The following is a 26,492-nucleotide window of genomic DNA, read 5'->3' on the forward strand; positions in this document are numbered from 1 at the left end:
AGATGTGTTTTTTTAAATATCGCGCCACCAATCGGTACCCTAAATTTGTTAGACTTTTGACTTAGCCCTGAATCAACTTTAAGCGTTCGCCATTTTGTTTTGTGCCACAAGTACTAGATATAAGTGTCTTCTTTCATCATATGTGCTTCGCTTTTGGCTTCCGATGGTTTTTGACAAATCATCAATCGGTACCGCAAACTCGGATGTGTTGATAGCGCTTCGAAGAAAACCTTTAAAGTAAAAACTTCATTGTTTGAATTTTGAAAACTAAAATTTTCTACGTGCTTTTAGAGGCAAATAGAATCTCTATCGTTAAAAAGGTTCATTGTAAAAGCCTTGCGAAATAATTTCATGATTTCTACAAGATTTTAGAACCTTCCTGAGATGGTTTGATTCTATTTATTTATTTATTTCATTCAATACGACGGCTTTTGCCGTATTATCGGGTTTAGTTCTAGTTGAGTTGGAAAAGTTTTCGCCGTGGAACAATGGAGTATCAACTATATATTGGGTACCTGCAGGTATATGCGCTTAGTATCTGTTGGGTTTGGCGCGGTCCAGTGGTGTATTGGTAACGGTATCGGCCTTTGCATGACAACACCGGTTCAAAAATCCCATCCAGATCAAACCCCTGTACGCAGGACTTATTATACGGCTACGGGTAAATAAAGTCAAAGAAAGCCAGAAATGACAGGCCTCTTGAGGTTGTTGTGCCGATAAAAAAGAAGAATATTAGATCATGATATGGTGTTGTTCTGTCCGCATCGATGGTCATTAATAGTCTCCATTTTACATCAGCGGAATTAGAGCTGTTGCCGCCAAACTCGCAATAAAACGAAAGTAGAGAAGCCTTCGGGCTTCCGGCTTCATATGAACTTTAATGGCGTTTTACCATTGCATAGCTTTAGGCGCTGTGTAACACAGATACATGCACAACTTATTTATTTAGCACCACTTTTTCAGTAAACAAAAATAGTGTTTTCATGATTTGAAGTGCGTGACGCCAAATTTATCGTATATTTAATCGTATATACAAAGAGCAAACACATTAGTGAACGCGGATACGAGCAGAGAAGGCCAGGTGTTGAACAGTATCACGCACTCCAACACATTTCGGTCGAGTGCATTTCGGTGGAATAAGTTTCCACCTATTAGTTACATGTTTCATACTCTACCTGTTATGTTCTTACAATCACATCATTACAACAGGAGCTGCTGTACTGCACCGTCGTTGTGGTTCCGTCCTATCTGCAGAAGTTTTCCTTCCGAAAACCTAAGTACCGAATAAAGTTTGGCTTCTAATGCAAACCATGCACACAAGTGCATTCACACGCGACATGGTGATTGGGTTGTTACAGGCTTGCCTCCATTTGATTGCCTCCATTGCTGGCGATGTTTGGTTGTGTGTATTTATGTTGTCGTTGTGCCATTATGGTCTCTTTAACAAACCTACGCAACGCAATGCTGAAGCTGTTGCTGGGGCTTATGTTAACAAGGGGATGTTCTGGGAAACATTGGTGAAAACATGCATCCTTTTACAGCATACACGCACACACTGCACCTGCACCAAAACACCGCACACGTGCACACGCATCAAATTGCCTTTCCAAATGTTTGTGTGACTAACCAATAAGGTGGAAATGAACGCACTGAAATGGGATACTATTTCGACACAAAACCCAAAAACCCAACTTTTATTCCATATATGAAGCACAAAATGCACATTTATCTGCACTCACCACTATGCACACGGTATCGGGTGAACACCATGGGCTGGACTGGAACGGGGATGTAGTAGAACGCTTGAACGGGAAAACTTTCGTGGCACAGGAAACCGAACCGGTAGCCATTTGATCCCATTTTAACAACTTGCCTCCACCGTCCACCTACAGTAGCTCCAGCGTTTTCAGGACAATGAAAGCCGGCGGAAAATCCTTTCTCCCTGGAACGGCTTTTCAACAATGCTACCACAAGATGTGTTTCTCTTTTTTCTCGGGAAATTATTCGTGCGTTTTCTCTCCGTCTCACGGCCTCATGACGCCATTTAAAGGGTGGCGCTATTTTGGTCCTTATTTTACCATCCCTTTTTTGGATGTTTGATTCGAATTTTATGTGTGTCTTTATTGCAGTTTTTGTTTGGTTTCGTGAAGAAAACAGTCCGCATCCACAAAACAATCAAATTAACCATTTCATTACTATACGTTCTATTTCCATTTCCCTTTCTTACGTTCCATTCTTCTCTCTTTCTTTTCTTTTCTTTGCGCTCTCTATCTTTTCTTTTCTTTTCTTTTCTTTTTTTTATCCCCTTTCTAGGCACAATCGAACAGTTAGAGAGTACCTGTGTTTTTGATTCCGATTTCGGTCTCATCCTGAACTGTGCCTTCAAAAAGTCCGGCCTCTTTCGGGTGCGGAACTTGGGCGGCATCAAGGCCCACTTCGGGTTAGGTATGTTTCGTTTCGTTCAGGGTGTTTGTTGTTGTTCGTTATGCTACTCTTTTTTTTCACTATTTGTTTCCGATCTGGGTTTTTCTTCCGGGGGAGGGTGTTCTTTTTAGTGTGTGTCTAGTATTTTTTCTTCTCCTTTTGTTCCTTTCACTAAGTGTCTTTGAAATGTTCCTTTTTTCATTTATGCTTTCTGTTTCTAACAATGTTCAATTTAGTTTTTTTCCCCTTTTTAATAGCTTTTCCTCCTTAATTTGGTGAAGGGATTCCATCCTGTTACAACTTAAAAGCTTTCTGAGTGTTCTGAGAATAATAAGCGAAGCCCGTAAGCAGATCAGAGAAGTTATAAATGCTGAATGCAACGAAACATGCCTGTTGCGCTGTAAAAGTTATCTTGTTGGGTGTGTGGGTTCCACATCAGGGCTCTTGTACATAGTCAAGTACGTTTTTCCAATTCGTTCATTTCTGGAGCTAATAATTTGGATGACAGTGATTTGAATCAATCTTTTAAGTTCTTGTTTCGACTTAAACATTTTTACATGTCGATAAAAGCCTTTGTAGGCTTGGGGTTTGTTCAGGGAAATCACCTTAAGCAATTCGATAAATCTTCCTAATCCATTCCATTAAAATACATATCTGTACATCGTCGTCTATATCACTTGTTGTTTGTGAGCCTTTTTATCTGAAAATGGATTGTTTGCGTAAGTCGTAACGTATAAGTCGTACATCTATTGTTGTACAACTATAACATTAACGCTTCGTTGCTTTCAACTTCATTGAAAGGAACTCAAAGCTCTCCAATGTTAGGTTTAGCATACATTTTTCGAATCTATTTGGATAATGTACCACAAAGGCGTTTGTGCTCAAGGAACTTTAAAATAGACATTTTATGCAAACCCGATCCCCGTGCCCTGTGTGGGGCCTCTTGAACCCTTCGCAAATCGATTAACTTTCTCGGTGCGCGATAACCGACGAGAAACTTTTGGCGAGATCAGCAAGGTCCTCACCGGCGTACCCCCCCACAAGTCGTGACCAATCTGTGAAAATCTCACCGTACCTTCGTCGCTTTCCTTTACCTTGCTAGCCTCTCCGAGAAAGACCGTAGTGTGGCATGACTTCGTCGCACTTGCTTATGCATTGAACACAATGTACTTTCGATCAACGGTGCCTGGGGATGATCTCCCTCTGGTAGGCGGCCCACAGCCGGCACTTTCGTATTAAAATAGACGCCAAATGTTGTAACGTATCCACAGGCGCAGGATACCCCCCTTTGCTGCATTCAAAAAACATAACTCTATTTTCTTCCCCACTGGAAACAGATTGCTGTCCCGGTTGGTGATAGAGTCGGGGCTGTTGCGAAATGCGGGACCTAACCCCTTGCCCGGTAACAAAGCCCCAATGTGCGACGAGTGGCTGTTTATGATCACGCGGTATGACTAATGGCTAATCACCACTGACCCATGTTCAACCTTCATTATGCATTGCAATCACCCGCTTGAATCAAATATGAATAGTAATTATGTGAGAGTTTCAAGTAGTTATCACAACATGGTACTGATGACGGGGTGAAAGAAGAAATTGGGTTTCATTTTAACGGCTCATTTACATTAAATTAGCAATTGTACCTCTCAGTAAATATTCCATTACGATTAGGAGAGAGTGAATAAAACTATTTCCTAATTTATAATACTTTCAACCGATTTATCGCATAAGTTCAATACTCAGTTTGACTGCTTTTGACTGAGTCTCAAGCCGTTTAGGGTTATCAAGAGAAGTAGAATGGTACGGTAATGAGTCCATTGTGTTTTGCATGTGTCCGGCGTAGTGGTCGGCACAGTGCGCCTCGCTAGCCTCATAGGGCTTTTTGGCACTCTCATTGTGGTCTTTCATCCAAAATGATCTATGCAAAGCTTGTTAATATTTTACCACAAATTATAGCTGCATTAGAACCTTATTGCAGATTCATGGGAATATCCAAATAAGTTCTAGACTTTTTTATTGTGCCATTAAATATAATGAGAACTTTCTATATCCGAATCGGAATGTCCCGGTCACTGGTATGATGCATGTAATGTACTATTACACAAAGTTTTAAAATATAGTTGACAAATTTTTTTTCTTTCAGTCTTTAAGACTTATTCCTTGTGTATTGTTATGATTTTTGGTTCTTTACTCGGAGGAGTTAGTAAGAGGTATGCAAATTATTATTTTATTATAATCCGACGTTATATCAACGCAATTGTTATTTTATTATCATTGATTGCATACCTTCAGGAGTATTTCAGCCCCAATAGTCCTAATTGCTGCAATATTGCTTTAAAGTGTGAAGTTAACTTAAACACATTTTAAAATATTTTTAAAACAAATTAATTTAAAGATTATTGTATGATCAGGCTCTCTTTGCTGTTAAAACACATTCTAAATACTTTATACTTAATTTAAAACTTTTTATACTTTTATATAATTAAAAAAAAAACAATATTCAGGCTTTTTGTAACGCTTAATGGCTTGGTCCGGTAGTGTATTAGTAGCGGTGCCGGTCTTCACACGACGGGACCGAGTCAATATCCCATACGGAGCGCAAGGGCAGACTATACAGCAACGTGTTAAGGTAACTCGATACGGTCTGGCCGTTTTAACGAGAAAAAAATATGCAATTCGCATGAAAGTGATGTTATAAGGTGTACATCACAGAATTAGCAGATTTTTGCAATCGTGTACACGGGATCTTGGGAAATGTTTTAAACGGACGCAGCATGATAGATCTTAGTTCCATGTGCAGTATGTCATTTGCAATTGATTAAACGTAACAATAACCGGTATTTCATATAAAATGATATCGCTACAATTGCAGTGAAACAGTACAAACTGTCACTTTGTTCGGAAGTCACCGGTTCGTTCGGGTTGCACAATTCAATGAACAATCATCCGCTCGCCATGCTTATATGCCAGCATCGGAACATGATTTATGCAGAACTGTGGCACAGGGCATTGACGAGGCTAATGCATATAAATTATCGCTCGACGCATATGCAGGGGTTGTGTCGTTGCTTACAGTGAGGGATTTATCTTGACACAATAACTGGCTAAGCACGGCTTACGACACACGTCGATTGCAACGCGACCAAACCATCGACCGAAAGACGACAACCAGGTCCGATCCTGCCAATTTAGCCGATGCAGCTTGTGTGCTTTATGACGTAGATCGTACAGGCGGGTACTGGAAAGGGGTGGGATGGCTTATGTTTGCGCTAAATTGTTCGCATGGCATCGAACCACCGTCCAGGATTCCTGATGTGCGCCCATCGATGTGTGTGCCTCGCGACCCCCTGGATCAACGGTGCATCGTTGTGCATCACACGCGGCCATCCGAGTGGAAAATAAGGCCCGTTTTCACGGTTTAGTGTTTACTCTAAAACCGGCTATGTGTGGGCATGTGTACGGACCGAAAGGGTAACGGTGCGTAATATAACCCCAACCGAACCGAGGTAGTGCAATGCAATTTAATTAGCAAACATATGACGATCGTGGCGTGCACATCTACAAAGAGGAATCATACCGATGGATTCGGTTGGTTATTTGCATGATTTTGTGGGCGATGCAAATTCAACATATCGGTTTCATAATTTTCATCTCCGGTAAACAGTAGCGCATTGCTGTGGCGGACAGATAACAGTTGCTCCATACTGTCGTTTAACTGACTAGCTTTGCCCGCAATAGGAAACAATAGATTTGGAATGTGTTTTGTTTTTCTTTTCTTTGTTCTGGAAGACATTCTTCCGGAGACAAAAGACAGCTTGATCTCTTAACACCTCACCTTAACACTCATTGTTCCGTTTAGTGTGTGATTGCATAGTTTTAGGAGCAGCGTTTGCTTTCGTCCTTTATACAATTTGGATCTGGTTTCGTATAACATTGTTCTTTTGTATTGTATAATTTACATGAAAATAGTATTGTATTGCTCTATGTACAGCTTTCAGCGCTATGCTTGAAATTTCAAAAGCACACAGTTCACTTTTAACAAAAACCCCTAAAAGTATGCAATTTGTAAGTGCATTTTTCCTGTGGTGCGTATCCAAACATGCAAATTTAATGAAATACATCGCTTAAACAATAAAAACGAACGTTTTACCATTGCCAAAAAAAGATTCTCATTTTTTGACAAATAAAGCGACGGCTTTTCTGTGTGAGAGCACGTGATAACTTAAATATAGCAGCGTTACAACCGCTTAAACGATAGCACTGATGGCAATGTCATCAAACGGACATGACGTTTTCTCCGCACTTCAATCGAAGTAGCAATAATCGTAATCGTTTAACGGAAATGAAATGGGTTTGAATTTTACGGCCCTTGAGCCGGAACGGTTCCGTATCGGATGAAAGTCTTTCTGCGGTTGCTCTTGGGTTAACTTTACTTTCTTTTTTTGGGGTGAGCTTATTTTATGATAACTCCTAAAGCTTTTTCCCTCCCCCTTTACTTGCCCGTGGTGCAACAATCGGCCGAAACGAGACCGAGAAGAAAGGAAATACATGCCTTGTTATATGTATATTTTCAGATATGTTTTATGTGCCACATCACTGTCGTAAACTTGTTGATGTACGCGTGTGTGTTTTTTTTTCTTCCTCGCTTCTGCAATATTCTCCCAGAAGATACGTCCTGTTTGTAAGCCTGTGCAAGCTCTGCTGCGTGTATGTGCGATTTTGCGTATTTGCTGAAGCATAATAAACCAATCTGGTTGCAAACTTCCCGCCAACAACTCGAACAGCACGGCTTCTCGGCAATGCCGTTTGTTTACGTTTCACAGGCAAATGTTCGTCAAGTGCACGCCACCATCGGGAGTGTGGGTGTTCTTCACTTAAGCGCTTTCTTAAGTACCTCAATCGAGGAATTATGCTGATCGGTGTGCATGAGAACCACAGCTTGGTGCGGTGTGGAGTTGAGCATCGTGTAAGCCAGTATGTCGCATTTGACACACTGCTTGTCGGTCGTTTAGTAGCTGTGCCGTAACAAAAAAAAAATAGAAATCTTCCCTTAGCATACGCAATAACATCGATCGACGGTTTGTTTGAACAGCTGCAGCAACTAAATCGGCTTTTCGTGTTTCAAACCCCACCAGATAAGGCGTGACACTTTGTGTTGCGTATCCTCTGTTGGTGGAATAACGTTTAATATCATAAGTGTCAAAAGAAATTCCACTGCGAAGTGTGAAAAATTAATGTACGCAATTGGAATGATTCGGATGAAAAATTAATCGGATAGCTTGATAAACGGGTCGACCACCGGTGACGGATAGCCATTTGTAATCCTTCCTCGTTTATCACTGTCACCGTTTGGTGCGCAGTCTTGGAACTGAGAGCGAAGATGCTGTTGCGTTTGCTGCCTGCGGTTAATGTTGTTTTATTCAATGTTGATTTAATAATCAGGCTTGTGCCTACCACAGTAGTCACTCGAAGGCCACGCCTCATGGTGTATTAATAGCGTGCATGGTAAACAGAAATAAAGAAATCCTATCGCCGAGCGGAGAACACCCAGATGTGACTGTGGATCTGCTCGCCAGAGGAACGCGCAAAGAAAAGGAACAACATTATGGCTTCTTGGTGCTTCTTGGGGCGGAAAATAAATACGAATCCAATGCATGCCGTCCGGCCACCAGCGACGTACTTTGGCGTGCAAAAAGAACGTATATTCTGTGGAGAACAAAGTTTGTGTAGGGTTGCTCCAGTCACCGTACTACACGTGCTCAAATATTCATTGCACCCAACCTTTCGCTTCGAAATTTCAGCGGCACGATTCTCGTACGGCAAAGGATTCACATATCCGTGCCCTTGTGATTTCTCTGCTGGATTATCTTACTACTTTCGCAGATCTTGCATCCCTTCCCTCTCTCGCACTCTCTATCACCCCGATGTACACTCTTCCAAAACTATCGCTATGAATTAAAAGCCACACCGATCACATAATAATGACCTTTCCTGGTTGCATTTTTTCCCTCCCCACTCAAATGTTTGTAGGCTTCAGCGTCGGAGATGAGCTGGGACTGGCCGAATCGCTCGGTAACGTTGAGGCAAATAAACGGCGCGCCCTCAACATTCGCACCGGTGCCAACAACATTGGCGTCCTGCCCGCTTCAAAAATGCCGGTAAGTTGTGTTTGTGACGGGGCTTTCACTATTCCTTGCTGTTTTTATTTTCTTGTTGACGTGCAACCAAAGACGACCACACACAGCCGAGGTTAGAAATGTCACCCCCAAAAAAGGGTTGCCGCTTCTCTCGCCTGAATGGTACAGTGCCATTTGGATAAGGCCACACGTTTGGGTGCAATGATGGTCGATTTGTTTGACTGTGATTTGGAATTGTTCGGGGAGTATATTTGAGAAGGAAACAATTTATTTTCCTAGTTAGTCATTTTGCTACGGATTTTGGTGAATTGGAGGCTTGAATCACAGCTCATAAAAAAGTAATTCAATTAAGAACAATTACATGTAAAAGCAATCAAAGAAGATAGTTTTGTAATGCAGCATGCATAACTTTGGGGGCTTCGTCATGCATATTGAAAAAATAAAAGATTCATGGAAATATTGGACTATAAACAAATCGGTAAAGCGATCCTGGAAAAAAGTAATTAAAATATACTATGACACTATTACCATTTTCACTTCGGTGCAAAGATGTATTTTCATGTAATGTAATTCTCAATTTGTTGTTTTTGGTCCACGCTGGTTTTCCACCCGTGTGTGCGCAATATATATTTTTGCAATAAACAGTGATACTAATTGTGTGCATGTGTGTATGTGCGTGTCAGTGCAACAGATTATATTTCGAAGAAACCATACTCAATGTAGGCTGAATTGTAACTTTGATATTGCATACCTTCGGGCGGCATACAACGCTGAAATACGTATCGGAAATGGATAACCCCGGAAGGTATGCAATACAGTGTTTTTTTGCACAAATCACGCGATATAGGAGATGTGTTGGTGAAGGCACTTCGCAGGATGACCACTATAACAATATTTCCTGAAAACCATCAAAATAATTAAAAATATAACATTGCATGCCTTTAGGCGTCCTATATAGAGTCCTCCGAGGTTATGCTTTTTTTTAGTTCACTGGCACATTTGTCATAGATACTAAAAGTGGTAGTAAAAATATGTGTATAAAATACAAAAAAGCAGATTGGCAAACGAACATAATATGCCAAACAATTTGATATTACCGTGCCACTGAACTGAATAGTCACAATTTCATTTCACATTCCAATTCTAAAAAAAAAATCCCCCCAGAGCACTCCCCCAATGAAACGCTCTACACGTTTGATCATGCAACGCTTTGATCCTTACGGGTTACGGGTGAAGCAAAAAGTCATACTAAAATAGTAGCTCGCACATACATAACGCAGTGTACCGGTACTGGAATGGGGGGAAATGGTTCATTCGTCGTCGTTCGGAAAACTGCCCACACAAGTTCAGCTTCCGAATGGTTGGCAAAAGTTTTCGATAGCTGTTAGCGTTCGTAAAGCAGCCCGAAAGTTGGTCGTTTAGGCTTCGCATCGGTAAATTATCCGAAAGTTTAAGCAGCGAAGAATGCTGCACCCGACTATCAATGCAATAAAAATTTAAAAAGCACTTTAAACGCGCTTGACAGTAGCTTTAAAATCGGGTAACAGACCCTAGCAGGAAGGCGAAACAACGTGATGGGTGAGGGAAAAAAAAACAAGATTAGAATGTGAGACACTCGGGGAAGGACCTCGGTAACATTTGCCCCGAACGATGAATCGCTTGATGAACTAGCCATTTTTCGCTACATTACCAAGAATCGCTCCGAAAGCTCCCCGTTTCATCAGTATGCAAAAGCTTTTCCCGTTTTTAGTATGCATCACTGTTCTTGCCACTGGCACCGATGACACCGAATGAATACGGTGGGCCGCATCCTCTCAACCCTTTGCGGCAAGAGAAAAGACGAACGCGGGTGACAAAAGTTATTAAACCGGTACCGGGGAATTTTGCACGCCATGAAAATTGCCTCCTCCCGTTCATTTCCGTGGCGTGGGATGGACACAGTCAGGCGTGAAATGAAGCTGGTAGACATCGCAGCCAGGTTAGGTCGTTACGCGGATGCACTAACGACTGCTTATCCTTACACTGTACGTCAAACGAACAGCTTCTTCAGTGTGTAATAACTCACAGCGCAACAGAGGTGACATCTAATGAGCTTTGGTGTAGGAGAAGAAAAAGAGACCAATTACAGCACAAGCTAATGGATGCAAAGCACGGGTGGGAAAGTTGATGAATATGAAGTGATTCACTATTTATAGAGCACGTATCCATCCACGAAACCAAAACCGCGCGCTATTTCCGTCTGTTTTCATTAGCGCACACATCCTCAAGTACGCTTCCGTTTGCACGTATCCGTACGCCTTGCGCCGTTGAGTGGGGTTAATCTCATTCACTTAATTTAATACTGGTCGAGCGAACGAAATGTAATTTCGAGTCAACGCCCGCTTTTCGGCAAGTCAGTCCGACGTCCGACTGACTCCGGACGTATTTATTCATACGATTGTGGTGCCACGCCGGAAGCTTTCGCCTCCTGCTATCACCCTGTTCGGCAGCCCGGACTTCGAAGAAAGCACACGCGCACACAGAAACATACTCACGTGTAGAACACAAACTCTATTTCCGATGACAAATTAATCCACTTCAGTTCCAATAATAATGAACTTCAGCTCGTGCCGTTCCGAAAGTCCCGTCCCGTCCCGTTCTGCTGACTGATGACTGGTATTTACTGCTTCCTCTTTTTTTTCTCTTTCATATTTTCCATCCCAATCCTTCCGACTGTTGGTTGCTGCTCCGTGGCTATGTGCCTTACAGACATCCTACCCATCATTACCCTCCCCCTCGATCTCCCCTTCGCCGGGTGTTCCAATCCAGCAAAGTCGGCCGCAGGCGGTAACCGTCCGTTCGTCTGCGTCCATGCTGCCCAAGGGCATTGGTGGGCTGCCGAAGATACCGTCGTCCGTCTCGCCCGTGTACGTGTCGCCGGCGTCCAGCCTGATGACGAAAGCCACCTCGCTACCGCTCGGCGTGCCTCCCTTCCGACCCATTCCCAAGCCGACGCCGGAAACGGAACCGGTGAGATTCGACCCGTCCATACTCCGCCGAAACTTTGCCCTCAAAACCGCCCAAACTCCCGATCCTTCCTTCCAGGGTCAACTCATGAATCAGACCTCCTCCTTTCACCGGGGCGCCTCTCCAACGCGCAACCCGGGCCCTTCCTTCCCAAACGCTCCCAATCAGCAGATTATCTACAAGGAAGCACCGAACCTGCAGGTCCAGAAGGTGCCCGCCTTCCAGGCAATGCCCGAGTCGGTGTCCCGCATCTCGACCGGTCCGGTCGTACAGGTCGATAATAAGCTGCAGCCGTCCGTCATCAAAAATTCCATCATGAGCATTCCACCGCGCCGACAGATGACAAAGCCCGGCCCAACGATTGCCACCGGCAGCACAAGCACGGTGGGCGGTAACGGGGAAGAGATCGATCTGATGGGCCACACGGTGGAGGAGCTGGCGGCGGCTGCCAACGTCAGTGTGGAGGTGATCAAGGAAGCGATTCGGGTCCGGCAGCAGGAACTGCGTGCCCAAAAGCAGTACGAAAAGCAGCAGGCTGCTTACGCTCAGGCCCAGTTCTTCGCACAGCAGCAGACGACACCAACAACGACCACCACCACCACGACAACGCCCCGTCCCAGACGGTACCCGACCAATGCCGGCCACAAGGCAAGTGAATGACGCAGCCAAAGCAAATCATGCTGACGGCTTTTGTAACGGACACGGAATTTAGAAATCGTCACTGAAAGCTCTTCTTTTCATCCGCAGGTTATGAACGCACCGAAAGAGTACTACCCGGTGGGATACGACAAGAACTTCGATGACAACTTCACCTCCAAGGTGGACCTGCCTTACACGACGTTTAACTGCGGCGAGCAGAAACACTTCCCGGGGCTGTACGGCGACGAGGACCTTGGTTGTATGGTGCGTATATGGGTTTTGTGGTGTACGAGATTGAATTCTAGGAGTTGAACAAACACGCCTCATCCTCTGCCCGCTAGAACCGCACACATTTGGACGGATCGAGTGCTCTTCCGGGAAAACCGGGGCACCGTGGATATTCTCGTCCAAAACCCCATACAAAACGTTCCCAGAAATTCCTGCAGGCCTCACTGCGTAGCCGCACTCGGCAAGGGCACGTTTTCCCTAAATACTTGGCGTTGGTTGAACCATGTCGCCTGTTGGGCAAGCAACCAGCAAACACATGGTTCAATGCAACGATGAAAGGACGAACCAACTCGTTCGCCTGACAGTATGCAATACGGGGTTAAAGGTTGCATGTTCGCAACGAAAATGTATCCGAATGTGAATACGTGCCCAAACAATGATCCATTCCGGGCATGCAACGTACACAAATTGCACTGCCGGTATTTGTTGGATTCACTATTTTCTAGTTAGTGCTCAACTGACAGAATTTTCAAAAACGATCCAAACAAACGAGAGTAAGCTAAAAATGTGCATGCTATCCAATTTGCATAACTTTTAGGCGTAATAGTTACATAAAATTGTTTGCTGCACTACTTTAACAGTGAGTGCATTTAGGTTTCCAAAAGTGCATTTGGATCCCTTTTTTAGACATCTCGTTTGGGTATTTAAAGCAAGGCCGTCCACAGAACATCATCATACATTAAATACCGGTGCATTAGTAAGCGTCACCCAATGTGTCCGGAACGCGTTCGGCTGAAAATTCCAACTGAAGTAGTTCCGACAATATTTGTTCGTTTTGGTCTGTTCAATTGAAGGTAATGAATGAAACCATAATTCAGTGAGCATGTCTCACTGAAATCACTAGTAACCAGACATGGGGCTGAGAGAACTTCGAAATAAAACGCACACGGTACACAGCAAAGGCACGGTCACGCCATCCTGTACATTTGTGAATATTTTTTTGCCATTTTGGGTTTCTAATAAGAATTCAGCTTTACGTGCAACTACTGTGCAGTTTAATTATCCTTCACGTTGTCCTTCACCCGTAGGTCTTCCACGTATGCGCCCTGACGGACGATGGACTGATCATGAAATCGTTCCTCTGCCCGGAGAGCACACTGTTCGACCAGACCGTGCTGAAGTGCAACTGGTGGTTCTACGTCGACTGCAAGAGCAGCAAGAACCTGTACGACTCGAACCTGCCCGTGTCGAAGAGCTACCAGCTGATGAAGGCGCTGTCGTTCTTCTCCTCCAACTACAAAAACCCGGGCGACTCGTCCGAGGGTGTCGATGTGGAAGCACTCAAGAACAGCGTCGCCACAGCTGTTGCCGTCGGTGGTTCGGCCCGTTCGCTAGACAGTCTCAGCAGCAACACCATTGCCGGTTCGACTGGTGAGCGCTTACAGGATCTGGTGCCATCCCCATCCGTAAGCGTACGGGGCACCAACCAAAGCAACAACACGACGGTCACACCAACATCAAGCAGCAACAGTAACAGCAGCAGCGGCAGCAGTAGCAACAACAAAACAACGGCATCGACGTAAATGGAAATGATTTGATTTCACCGATTTCCTCAACGGTGGCAGGGTGTGAGCGTTTTTGGTGTTGAAAATTGTGTGTCTGTGTGCTACCGCGGGGGTGCTGCGGCAGCCTGTAGGTAGTAAGGCAAGTGGTTGTGTCACTCGGTACGGTATGCGCCAACGGTGGCAGCGGGTTTAGGTTTGTGTTGTTGTTTTTAACATGTAAAATTTAACGAGAAGAAATCGTAAAAACGCAAAAGATGGATGGTGCGGAGTGATTTAAGTGTGAAACCTATCGGTGCTCGCCCAGGGGGTAGCTGATAAAACACACGCGGGCGTGCGTTTCACTGGCCATTACTCCATTAGTTCGTACTGCATAAAAAGAGATTCCCAGTCATAGGAATAGTAATATTGTCGTACAGATTGCCTAACCGCTCGGCGGTTTGAAACGCTTTTGAATGCGCCTCAAAGTATGCAGCCCGTGCAGCATAATTGCTTGTTTGAAGCTTTTATGTTCGATTGTTTGCCTCATCCAACGCAAAGTTCTTCTCCAGGACTGTACATTGAAAGAGAACGGTCCTGGTTGGTTTTATAGTTTGAAAGTGTTTTAATTACAGCAAATTAAATTATGCTGCACCGCGAACTAAAGTCGAGCCATTCAACAGCAATACATTGCAAGCCACCCATTTTCAAGCTCACAAACTTTCTTCCTGCCAGTGCAACGCGCAGCATCCGATGTGCTGTTCGGTAAGCTTAATCACCTGAGGTTAAACCTGGCCCCCCTGCCACAGCTCTGCCGCACGCAGCAGATTTTCAAGCGCCGCTTCCTGGATCAATCGGGCAGGATTCAATGCATGGTATAGCATAAGTATTTATTAAACAGCGATCCTACGAACTAAACCGCTTCAAACCCATCGCTTCCAATTGCCATTCCGTGTTGTGGGTGTGTTGCCGTGTGTATGGGAAGGACCGGGCAGATTTGGGAATCGGTTTGTTTGGAGTTTATAAGACTTTTGTTACGTTAGTATCATAGTATAAAATGTGGAAGTAATCCGCACGAGCACATTCCGTTCACGTGTGCGCTTCCCACGGTAGGGACTAGATTTGTTTTACGTTACTGTTTACGAGCGGGCATGTTTACTCGCTAGTTAGCTGACCTCTTAGATTACGGCATAGGTATAAACGGCATAGTGACTGTTTCTCGGGTATTTTTTTTTTTGGCAAAAACCATAATTGCTGCTGCAAGTAGCAAGTGCTGTAGTACGTAGGTAGTAGAATTGGTTTTCTGTTTTTTTAAAACGCACGAGCAATGCATCGCATCCGCTCGGGTTTTGCATATTTATTTAACTAGCGGCATAAGGTAATTCAGGTGTAGTATCACTATCTTTACTAGAATCTGGTATTAAACATAACAAAACAATAACTGTGCATCTGTACAACACGGTTCGCTCGGCTACGGATGGATGCACACGCGAATAGTGGGTGGACATCGGCGAAAGACGCCGCAGCACTGTGGCCATCCTTGCGGACGAACCGTTGTTACGGCACCCATTTCCTAGACACACCTAAAAGTTGCTCACTTAGAAACGGTATAGACAGTAAGAGTTTACGCTGGGAAGTGCAACCGAGCAAGTTTATGCAATTTTGTGTCGTAGTCGGTCAATATATTAGTTGTTTTTATCCGTAACACTAGAAACTCCCAATGTACTCGCGCGTCGCGTGTGACGCGCGTGACCGATACGAATCAATACCGTATGTAATGTCTTGTGGAAAAACCATAAGACGCGCACATAGCGCACCACTATGCCAACAGCTGCCCGGACAAGGGCAAATTCTACTCATCCAGTTGACTATTACTGATAAAGTAAAACACATTAATTTCAATCGATGATGGGGTGTCTTGATTTGGTTTTTTCTTAGCACTTTAAACATCCGAACATGAACGTGGATTGAGGTTTTTGAGGTTCCCAGTTGAACTGTTGTTGTCCTTGTTTGTTGCCTTTGTTATTTTTAAATTTCTGTTGCTTAATTTCCCGATTTTCGATTCAGCTTTTGAGGCGATCTCGCAATTCGATTGTTTTCTCTTGATGAATAGATGAATTTTAAACTCCTGATAGTATGCAATAGTATACAACAGGAATGACCATCCCGCTACGAGTAAAAGTAAATGTTAAAGAAATCCACAAATGGCAGGCCAAGACTTCTTGAGGTTTTTGTGCCGATGAAGAAGAAAATAGTATGCAATTCAAATGAAAAAGATTCGTTTTTTCCTATCTATGGAGTGGACTGACTGACAATTAGATAAATGTATTGCATACTTTCAGGCGTTTGGAGCAATCACACAGTCGGAAGGTAGTTCATCGTGCCATAAAAACCGGTTTCAGGCAGTGGTTCGAATTAAATGCATCCTTCTCTTGTGTAAATGTACGATCTGGTATAGTCGAACAAGGAACACAAACAAAATTATGATGACAAAAAATTGCTTTTTGAACTGCAAACTGTTAAACACGATGCCACGTTTGTTTTTGCATAAACTAATTGCAGATAATACATCTTTCATTTTAAAAAGGTTATAAAATCGTTGATCTTTTAAAAGGTTACCCTTACGAAAGTCTTGAATGAGTGAAATTTTCACAAATATTGCATAGCTTCATGAGGTTCTAAATTATTTAATTCATAGCACAAAGGCATATTGACAAAGCGCCTAAGGTTATGCATTTTAAATTAATTATAAAAACTGATCGGAGTACGTACATAATTGATTAAATGGTTTCATGTGCTGCTTGTGTTATTTTTTCTATCCATCTAGTCCTACCTATTCTATCCATCAGCTCACATTTTTAGCGAAAATGCAATTCGCTGACATTAATTACATAAATTGCTTGCTTCATGCTTTTACCACCATTTGTCTATCGCCATAAAAAAACGTAGAATTTTTATTCGGCCTATGAAACCCCGAGGTGTAACCTGTATTATTACCATGATTGCACTAAATTAATTGAACGCAGAATAAAGGACTGACACGTGTTCTTAATTGTGTATTTGCCGGTTACCTTTTCTCAATGACCCGCGATAACCCCCCTCCGTTTAGTGCAAATAGGGTTGTTCGCCTAATTCAGCAAACCGTCAACGCTTCATAAAGTACCTTTCATTTCATTAGATAACTAATTGAGCTGAAACAATACCGGTCGCGATACGTGCAATATTCAGAGAGCAACGACATCGTGTGTTGGATTGACTTATGGTGTGTTAAATATGGCGAAGGATTAAAAATTAACGTTGTGAATCGTTTTACTAGCGTTTTCGTTATTTCTAATGAAATTAAATGAATTTTTCGGTTTAGTGGAATGTTTCATTGGGTGACACAACATAAAGGCTTTCGTTGCAAGGGTTTTACATTTCATATGTACTTGCTTGTTTATCGTTTTTATTTAGTCAAACGAATATCTTGGAGCGTCGTTGAGATGGATAAGCATTGTTTATTTTTAATCTATATTCAAATTGTGACCTTGTGTACTGTGGATCGTTCTCAATGCGACGAGTTTTCTACGAATAAACTCGTGGAAGTATTGTTTAATTTGATGCTGGTGATGTAGAAATATTGTAAATTCAGCTGCAATATAGCAACTGTACTTGAAAACATGTCCATGTGAATAAGCCTTACAATAAAGAGTAACGTCTTGAGTAGAACCTGGTCTAAATAGGAGCCTAAGTAGTAGTCTGAAGGAAGTGGAATAAAATGTTCCAGGTATTTAAGGTTAATAAATAACTTATATAAAAAATATACTTACATAACTTATACTTATATAAAAATAGAATATAGAATAGACTAAAAAATAGTTTGCATACTTTTAGGTGCTTTTTGCAGTACCCATATTTTGAGAAGAGAAGACTGAACCAATATTGCTCAGCCAATCTCTGCCCTTTTTTTCCAATGCTCCATATTCCCTTGTATTTCGTTTCCTGCTTCAGCTATTTTCTACAACTTTCACCGATAATGATAACATCATATTCAACATAAAAATGATTATCTATTTCATTCAATACGCTGCGCCTTATCTTTACGCTCAAACCCTCCGAACAGTTGCGTCTCTAGTGAGATTAACTAACCCTCGGGCCTGTTTTCGTGCAGGAATGTTCTTTATTCGCATTCGCATCAACCGAACGCCAAAAGCCGGCCACGAGTTCCGCTAACCCACTGCACTCCGTACATTGGGCGTCCACCCGCTTATTGACCCAAATTTACGCAACGCAACGGCAAAACGCAATGTGCAACAGGACCGCGTACCAGAAGTCGAATCTTGGACGATCGAGTTTCAACTTCGATATCACATCGCACGCATCAAAGGCACGTACTTGCGGGTGGGAAGTGTAACCTGGCTGCGCGCGTTGATCGCCGTCGGTTTTCCATTTCATTTCCCAGCACCAGCAGCTGCACTGCACAACGGTACGATACGAGCGTTTCCGCGAGGGTTGTACGGTGCGCCGTTTCCGTAAGGTTGATCCGCCGCTGGGGGAAAGGGAAGCTTTGTGAAAGGAAAAACAAACCGTCTCCCCGCCTGGGGTTCCACCCGTTTCGTAAACGGTGCGGACAAAGGTGTTTTGTGCTGTCGTTACGGACACGATAGTGTAGGTGTTGCAATTGCACTTTTTCCACCCACCCGGATGCACCCACCCTCGCCGGCAGAAGAAAGGAAGAGTGTTCCGATCGACCGAACGAAGCCAAACCGATGATTACCGGGCGTTCGGACCGAGGAAGGTGATCGGCACGAAAACTGGGGCCATTACTGGAAATCGAACGCAATGGTGGTGGATGTATAAAAAGTCAGCTCACCATTATGGGGCAGTTCATTCCTTTACAAACTCCGTTTACATTCAGTTCAGTATCCTTGTTTGATTAGCCGATCGTATCAAAAACATGAGCCCTTTAGTGAGTTTTTGTGAAGTCCCTTAAGATTCTTGAAGAATTCTTTCAACAGTGTTCCCTTCGTTTGTTTCAGATGTTTTGTTCCTCGGTAGCGATGGTGCTCCTTCTGCTACAAACGACTGTCCTTCCAGCGAGCGGAAAGTACGTCTATCACGATCAGGAAGATGGTTTGCTCGACGAAAGATATCTGGAAGCAATCGAAGGACTGAAAGAGGCCCAAGCAGGAGCACAAATCCATTCCAGCGTGTCAGAAAAATCGAAAACCGTTCCAGTGCCAGTGTTCCAGAAGGTTGGCGTCCCCGTACCACACCCAGTCCCGGTGGCCGTACCGCACTACATTAAGGTGTACATTCCGCAGCCCTATCCGCTCCAGGTGAACGTCGAGCAACCGATCAAGATACCGATCTACAAAGTCATCCCGAAGGTGATCGAAAAACCCGTCCCGTACACGGTGGAAAAACCGTACCCGATCGAGGTGGAGAAACCGTTTCCGGTCGAGGTGCTGAAGAAGATTGAAGTTCCTGTTCCGAAACCGTTCCCGGTGCCGGTAACCGTCTACAAGCATATTATGCAGAATGAGAAAACTCACCGCAACTGGCATTTTTAACATTTCGTGTGCTTGCTTTTATACGTAACGACAATTTATCCGTCGGTTCACCGTCTGGACCATGAAAAACAAAGTATGAGCAACATTTGCTTAATGCACAACACGTATTTATGATTGCAGAGCAACAATAAAGTTATTACATTTTGTTTTGTTAACTTCGCGTAACCGTCAAATTGAAACTTCCGAAATGTTTGACCAAACGCTTCGTTTCTTCGAATAACGCTTCACGGTGTTGCACATCTTGCCCGATCGAACGATCGTCTACACACGAGTTTTAAGCAAAGTTGGGACGAATAAAACCATTGAAGCAGAATTGTAATTCAGAAACTTGTGGCTTTTGACTTGAAACTATGATTGAAATTCAAAATGGTGTCGAATTGAAATTTCGAACAAATCGGTTTTCGATTCGACATGTCGTTCGAAAGTAATTTCGAGCTCGATTTCGAACCGGGTTTTCGAACACCGTCGGCTGTTTTTCAGCTGTCAACCTGCTGACAGCTGTCAAACTCTTTTGCCTCCGCATTTTTCCGTGTTGAGCACGTTCGTGTTTTCTGCGTACAGAATTTCATCGAAAAAATGGGTTTCGCCAATTTGTGGTACTCGCATCCGCGTAAATATGGACAGGGTTCGCGTTTCTGGTGAGTGTAAACCCGGATTGCTCGGTTTCCGGTGCGAAAACCGGGGCTTCCGACGCGTTTGCGGTTCTTGTGCACGTGTACTGCCGCTTCGCCATGTTGGGCGTTCCGGTGGAATAAATAGCGAGCCTTGTTGTAATTGATGTTTTGGTCCGGTTTTATTACAGCCGTGCCTGCTCCAACAACCACGGAATGATCCGAAAGTACGGTCTGAACATTTGCCGACAGTGCTTCCGCGAGTACGCCAAGGATATCGGCTTCAGGAAGGTACGTACGCGGGGTGTCGGTGTATGCGTGCAGTGTTGTTGTTGATCAGTGTTTCTTAACCCTTAACCGCGCGTAGCCAAACTTTCCGCTTTGCTGCTTGGTCGTCGCACAGGACAATGAGATGCTAATGAAGATGTTTCTATTTGCTCTTATTTACTTCCAGCTGGATTAAATTTGAGATTGTTCTCAAACGTCTCTACGCATATGACAACAAGATCGGAATATTTGCAGCTTGCTGGCAGTGAACATGCGTGGAAATGAAATCGGCAAATAAATAACGTTTAAAATCCACAACCCCCCACCGTATGTTGGAATTCTTCATCATCCCGTTATGCCGAAACATATGCGAACGGTTTCATCTTGCTGGATTCTTTCCGTTGGTTTTATCCGCCCACTTCTCCAACAATATACAACGACATAGTTCAGCTGTTTATTGAAATTGGATTTTTTTCCCCGTTCGGTGATCGTAAATCACCTTCTCTCAAGTGCGCTGGATACAATTTTACGAGGTGGATAGGAGTTAATTTTAGATCGTTGTGTTAAACTGCACATGTTTAAACAGCTGATCACAGCGACCAGTGGCGTCCGTAGCAATCGGAACAATTTTCTAGGTCGTGTTTATTTACATTAGTTGCGTTCGAAACAATAAATCGTCGTTCGAACCGATCGGCAACGCCGGCTGTAGGTCAATAATTAGTCTCGTCGATGTCGGACCTGATATGTGCGAGCGTCGTGTCAACACACGCAGACCCTCCATTAATTTGTACTGTCGTCGTCACCAGACGCCACCCGTTGGCAACGGTTCAATAAGCAGAGAAGTAATTTAAAAGCTTTTGCTCTCCCCCTACAGGGAGGCATCTGTCCGATGCGTAACAAAACAAACAGTCTGCACTGGTTTGTCTGTTGGCATCGGCAAGGTCTTTAATTGTAGCAGAAATATGTACCGCATATATGCAGCCAGTAAGGCTCAGGACATTTCCAGTATGCAGCCGCAGCAGAGTAACGAATAGCGCGTAAACCAACAGTATACTTCACATGACTATGATGCATCAGATGCTAAATCGGTTCTGATGCAATAATGGTTTCTTAACAACACTGCACATGACTTTCAGTATCTATTGGCCACCAGCCAAACGGCACACTGTGTAGAAGACCTGCACCTGCTCGGTCTGTGTTTGTGATTTTTTTTTAAACAGCTTCTTCCTGGTGATGGGCTAAGCACCATTTTCTGCCAGCTGATCGATCAGTCGATCTTCGTCTGACTTACGATCAGCACATCATGCTGTATCAGCGAAACCGTACGCGTAAAGCCATAAACTCTGCCACGGCTAGCCGAAGGTGTAAACAGCGCAAGGTAATAAATCGATGGCTCAACTAACGGTATCCACGGGCACATAAATCTTTACGTGGAAATTTTAAAGCTCTCACCTGCGTGTCCCGGGCCGACATGGTTAAATAAACAGACAAATCGTAAAACCAGTGAACGAAGTTTACATATTTACCTGCTGTGAAGTGATTTGAAGACACATTTAGTTGTGGTACAAACAAAACAAAAGCCAGGCGGCGTTTATGAACAAAGACCCGCAAATAGTTGAACGAAAGAATGCTCCTGGTTAGGTAGACGTCAGCTGATGATAGATTGATTCTGTGGAGGGGTTATATCGTAATCGAAAGTGGTGCTACATGTAACGGGTGCCAACTATTATGAAACCGTACGTTGATTTTCGGTAGTATGAATCTGAGCTACGAAAACACTCGACAGAAGTTCAAGGATGCATTTCGTTGCATATTGTGAGGGAAGTAAATGATCGGTATTGTTCCATAAGGTCAAGAGGAATAGCGAGGAGAAGGTCCCACCACCATTGTCTTCTTAAAGAATTATGAACCAAAAAGTTATTCGCGGACTTAGGGCCGTGCGCGATCCTCCTATGTTAGAGTCATCCTTATAGCACATGTTGGACAGTTTTGCGGAAGCGTCAGACCGAAAAGGGTCTTAAGATGTTAGCAACTATCAGTTCATCCACCTGATCATTAACCAACGCTCCTCTAGTCTTACGTTCTTGGACCGCGTTTCTACCTTATCCACAGTCTCCTTACAGAATTGATTTCGAACACTACGACAACCACTACTTTGTGCTTCCCATCCACAACAAGGACAAATGGTACCGAGGATGCAACAGACAGATCAACCAGGAATGGAAGCGAATCCGCACCGAGAAGCTGAAAACGCTCGAGCACAGTACGGAGATGCCACCCAGCCTCATCATTGCCAGTGCCGAGAACGATCGCGTGCAGGTGATCGCGCTGTGCTCCATCTCCAAAATTCCATCCTGTGCCAGACGCTGCCTGCTGGAGGTGATAGCGACGCAGGAGTATCTGTACTACCTGAACATCGAACATATCTTTGTGGCGTTGCGCGATCAGAACGTGTTTCGTTCGAAGTTTCGGTTCAGCTTTACGCGCACGCTAGCGTACGGTGAGATACTGGAGCGTACCGAACGGAAGGGTGTGTCCAAATTTATGCTTTCGAACGAACCGCAGCAGTGGGTGGTAAAGCAGTACGAATCGTCCGAGGAAGAGTTGTACGCTCAGCGACAAAATTGCTACTACTATTATTACTACAACGAGGAGGAAGATGACGACACGTACCAGGATTATTACAGCTGTAAAAAGCGAGTCGCTTACGATGTATGTATAGCTAATGCGAGGTTATTTCCCATCATGCGTATGCTTCGTGCGTTCGTTTAATTTACCCCGCCTTTTTCCAGGGTCCACCGCCACCAACCTCGAATGAACCGTACTTTGTGGTACCGATTCATCGGCATCCGGACCTGAAGGAGCAGTGCGTTAGGTTGATCAACACAGAGTGGCCCCGCTCCCGGATGGCCCGGTTTTGGAGCTTCGAAACATCAACCGACACGCTACCGATCACGTTCGTACTGACGCAGCTGATCGACGAAACGACGACCGTGCTCGGGCACGCCAAAGTATCCCCCGTGCCGGCAGATGATACGTCGGCGTATGTGGAATCGGTCGTGGTGGATTATCGCTATCGGGGTCGTGGCATCGGCACGCACCTGATGGAAGAGATAGAGAAGTACTGTAAGGTGGTGATGAACATTAATCACATGTACATTGCCACTGATGGGCAGGAGGTGTTTTATGCCAAACTTGGCTACATCTTCTGCAAGGCGATCAACATCTTCGGTACCCGTTCGACGCGGAACACCGTCAGCAAGAAGCACTGGATGCGGAAGGTTCTCTCCGACTGGGAACCGTACCCGATGGGCTACGGGGACGAGATACCGTGCGATCCGGTTGGAACCGTGGTGGAGGCGGACGTTGGACCACCGCAGGAGAAGCTGTGCGTTGATCAGCTCATCTGGAACATTCGTAACATCGTGTACAACCAGACAAACATGACGTTCCGGAAGACCAAGGGCGAAGAAATAGTGTACGATTTGTTGCTCAAAATGCATGCCATTTAAACAAACTTGTAGCAATTGATTACCGAAACGAGCGCATAATAAAGATTAAACGAAAAGGCATCGTTTCAACACGCGTACTTGCGTCCCGCGGCCATGTTTGTTTTGCTGCAGCGAACAAAAGCTGTCAAATGCGGATGTGGTAGCGAATACTTAAGCCAACCGCTCACTATTTTCGCCCGCTTGTCAAACGCAATTCAAATTGATGATTCGCCATCATGCGCCTGAAATACGCACACAAAGCAAACAAAAAAAAGAATGGAAAGCGGTTGGATTAATACGTTTTAGCAAAAATTTTCATCCTCAACAGCAAGGAAGTTAGTGGCGTCGAAAGGTACGTCGTGCGTGAGAAAAGAAGATAATAAAGTTTCGAGAGCATCGCATTGCAAATTGAATGGTGTTTTGTTAGCAACAGATAACAGCACGCAGGAAAAGAACGTTACGAACAACTTACTGTTGGGCGCAAGCAGTAAAAACAAGTCGTGATCTTCGCTCGGAGGTGTTCTACGGCAGCAGCAATGTTTGGCAACGAACGGCTGAATGGTACCACCAGCGGCGGTACGACCAAATGCGCGAAAGAACCGTCCAACGATCAGGACACCGCTTCCACCTCTACCCTACCGCCCGGGACGACCCTTCCAGCCGATTCGAGACCATCGTTCGCATCCGTCTTTACGATCGAAAGTATACTGGGGCTCAATCAGGACACGCTCACCCACAAAGCGGGCACCCTGAACGAAAAGTTGCTCTCTCCCGTGCCGCAACGGTTGGACAGTACGGCCTACGAGCTGGAACACACCAAGCAGACACTGTCGAACTATTTCCGCTGTGCTGGGGCCGGCACGCTGCACCTTCCCACCACATCCGACGCGAACATGCTGTCGACCAACATTCTCGGAAGTGAGTAAATGGTGTGACACCAGCCTTATCAGTGCCGGACATTAATTCCATACCGTCCTTCCTTCCTTTTTTCCAGTAGCATATCCATCGTCCTGCCACAGTTATCTGCAGCCGGACCTGTTTGCGGCCCATCTCCACCAGCAGGTCGGTCTCGTGGCGTGCAACGGCAACTTCCGGCCGCGGTACCCGTTCCTGAACGCGGACTCGCACATCAAGCGAAAGCGCCGGCACCGGACCATCTTCACCGAGGAGCAGCTGGAACAGCTGGAGGCCACGTTCGACAAGACGCACTACCCGGACGTGCTGCTGCGGGAAAAGCTGGCAATTAAAGTAGACCTCAAGGAGGAGCGCGTCGAGGTAAGGGGGAAATCATTAATGTTGTGGTGTTTTCTATTTTTTGCGGAACTTCCGGAACTGCACAACAAAGCACACTTGTTGATTGTGGCCCCGCGCCGCAATAATAATGAAATCGACAAATTGAGTTACGGCCGAAAGTTTGCAATTTCCGGCACCCACTCAAAACGCCCCTTTGGAAGCGCCGGAAGCTACCAACTGCTGTACAAGCAGTATATTGATTTCACGTCTCTCTCTCTCTCCCTCTCTTTTACCCACCCCCTGTTCCGGGTTTGTCGCGCAACGATCGTGGGTTGTAGGTTTGGTTCAAGAACCGGCGCGCCAAATGGCGAAAGCAGAAGCGGGAGGAACAGGAACAGTTTTCCAACTACGAAATCAATAACAAAATTAGAAAACTCATCAACATCCCGGTGTCGGCCCAGGAAAAGCTTCGCCAGCTCCAGACCGGCATCTTTGCCAAGGACAAACAACTGTTGCCGAAATGTGACGAGCTGAGCAACAGCAACAGTGACGCATCGGATGTGGAGGTGGTATGATAAATTGTAGCGGCGCGAAACGATGTCCCCACGGCAGACAACTGAAGTACCCCAGCAGAAGGAGACGATGAGGAACGGGGGAAGGGCAATGGTGCTTTTTTGTTGAGTGGATAGTTGGCCAACGGCTTTTTGGGGTGTATTGGGATATTAACGGTAAGGTTAGACATGGTAGAGTAACATTTAAAATGTAGAACCCCCCTCCAAAGTGAGGTTGGGTGGACATGACACACGCTAAGCAATTGGAGTGAATACTCTAGGATTTAATCGTAAACCCCCCCAGTTGTATATTGATGCATCGATGTTTGGTGTTTGCTTGATTGTATTCTTAACGCCGGTCAGTAGTCAACTCGTTTGAGAGCACGACAAGCACTTAGCAACAGACAGTGACAGCAAGTGTCATTCTTCTAATCGTAGTACATAAGTGGGTTAATGTAGTATGCTGGAGGGCAATAAGTTATGTATTTTCCATGACTAACATAGTTTGAGTTAGGGTAGTTGTTTCGAGAAGATTGAGATACAAATTTAGGTAAAATATGGCGGCAAATGGATGTAAATTATATGATCATACTTTATTTACTAAGCAGTCGTTTACCATACACAAACCGCGATCGAATTTAAATCAAAACTGATTCCGGCATGCAACGATCTACTGCGTTGCACGAGCTTATGCGATCCGTATCCAGACACGTGTCGTTTCGTCGTATTTGTCCACGCGAGGCACGTTTCAAGCGTTTAACCAAGGAACATCATAAACTAATCAAACAAACTAATTAGCTAATGGAACCCGT

General features: G+C 44.5%; 5 protein-coding genes across 5 annotated transcripts; all 5 read left to right on the forward strand.

The window, feature by feature from the left end:
• Positions 1–2,306: 2,306 nt before the first annotated feature.
• LOC128717955 (uncharacterized) lies at positions 2,307–14,017 on the forward strand (the record flags this gene model as incomplete). The annotated part of the gene is made up of 5 exons (XM_053811631.1): positions 2,307–2,445; positions 8,455–8,582; positions 11,310–12,215; positions 12,315–12,470; positions 13,523–14,017. Coding segments are annotated over 5 exons (1,824 nt in total), but the record flags the coding sequence as incomplete, so codon positions are not given.
• A 4,748-nt stretch (positions 14,018–18,765) lies between these two features.
• On the forward strand, positions 18,766–19,527 carry LOC128717956 (uncharacterized; the record flags this gene model as incomplete). Its single annotated transcript, XM_053811632.1, is given in 4 exon segments — positions 18,766–18,875; positions 18,877–18,904; positions 18,906–18,923; positions 18,994–19,527. Coding segments are annotated over 4 exon segments (690 nt in total), but the record flags the coding sequence as incomplete, so codon positions are not given.
• A 505-nt stretch (positions 19,528–20,032) lies between these two features.
• On the forward strand, positions 20,033–20,710 carry LOC128710354 (40S ribosomal protein S29). Its single transcript, XM_053805408.1, has 3 exons — positions 20,033–20,165; positions 20,330–20,429; positions 20,593–20,710. The coding sequence occupies exons 1-3, from the start codon at positions 20,104–20,106 to the stop codon at positions 20,599–20,601; spliced, it is 171 nt and encodes a 56-aa protein (XP_053661383.1). The 5' UTR covers positions 20,033–20,103; the 3' UTR covers positions 20,602–20,710.
• A 998-nt stretch (positions 20,711–21,708) lies between these two features.
• On the forward strand, positions 21,709–23,917 carry LOC128708726 (uncharacterized). Its single transcript, XM_053803706.1, has 3 exons — positions 21,709–21,783; positions 22,518–23,117; positions 23,198–23,917. The coding sequence occupies exons 1-3, from the start codon at positions 21,709–21,711 to the stop codon at positions 23,915–23,917; spliced, it is 1,395 nt and encodes a 464-aa protein (XP_053659681.1).
• Positions 23,918–24,432: 515 nt separating this feature from the next.
• Positions 24,433–25,704, forward strand: LOC128707300 (homeobox protein goosecoid-like). The gene is made up of 3 exons (XM_053802252.1): positions 24,433–24,814; positions 24,891–25,171; positions 25,468–25,704. Exons 1-3 carry the CDS (start codon positions 24,433–24,435, stop codon positions 25,702–25,704), a joined length of 900 nt encoding a protein of 299 aa, XP_053658227.1.
• The last annotated feature ends 788 nt before the right edge of the window (positions 25,705–26,492 follow it).

This window comes from Anopheles marshallii, chromosome 2 (assembly GCF_943734725.1).
Source record: "Anopheles marshallii chromosome 2, idAnoMarsDA_429_01, whole genome shotgun sequence".
Taxonomy (NCBI): Eukaryota; Metazoa; Arthropoda; class Insecta; order Diptera; family Culicidae; genus Anopheles; species Anopheles marshallii.

What these genes read in the sequence shown, in the direction of transcription:
- LOC128707300 (XM_053802252.1), top strand. Translation starts at nt 24,433, where the DNA reads ATGTTTGGCAACGAACGGCTGAATGGTACCACCAGCGGCGGTACGACC. An exon ending in GTCGACCAACATTCTCGGAA is followed by an intron (nt 24,815 to 24,890) that starts GTGAGTAAATGG and finishes CCTTTTTTCCAG; the next exon opens with TAGCATATCCATCGTCCTGC. An exon ending in TCAAGGAGGAGCGCGTCGAG is followed by an intron (nt 25,172 to 25,467) that starts GTAAGGGGGAAA and finishes CGTGGGTTGTAG; the next exon opens with GTTTGGTTCAAGAACCGGCG.
- LOC128708726 (XM_053803706.1), top strand. Translation starts at nt 21,709, where the DNA reads ATGCTGTATCAGCGAAACCGTACGCGTAAAGCCATAAACTCTGCCACG. An exon ending in GAAGGTGTAAACAGCGCAAG is followed by an intron (nt 21,784 to 22,517) that starts GTAATAAATCGA and finishes CCTTATCCACAG; the next exon opens with TCTCCTTACAGAATTGATTT. An exon ending in AAAAGCGAGTCGCTTACGAT is followed by an intron (nt 23,118 to 23,197) that starts GTATGTATAGCT and finishes GCCTTTTTCCAG; the next exon opens with GGTCCACCGCCACCAACCTC.
- LOC128710354 (XM_053805408.1), top strand. Translation starts at nt 20,104, where the DNA reads ATGGGTTTCGCCAATTTGTGGTACTCGCATCCGCGTAAATATGGACAG. An exon ending in GGACAGGGTTCGCGTTTCTG is followed by an intron (nt 20,166 to 20,329) that starts GTGAGTGTAAAC and finishes GTTTTATTACAG; the next exon opens with CCGTGCCTGCTCCAACAACC.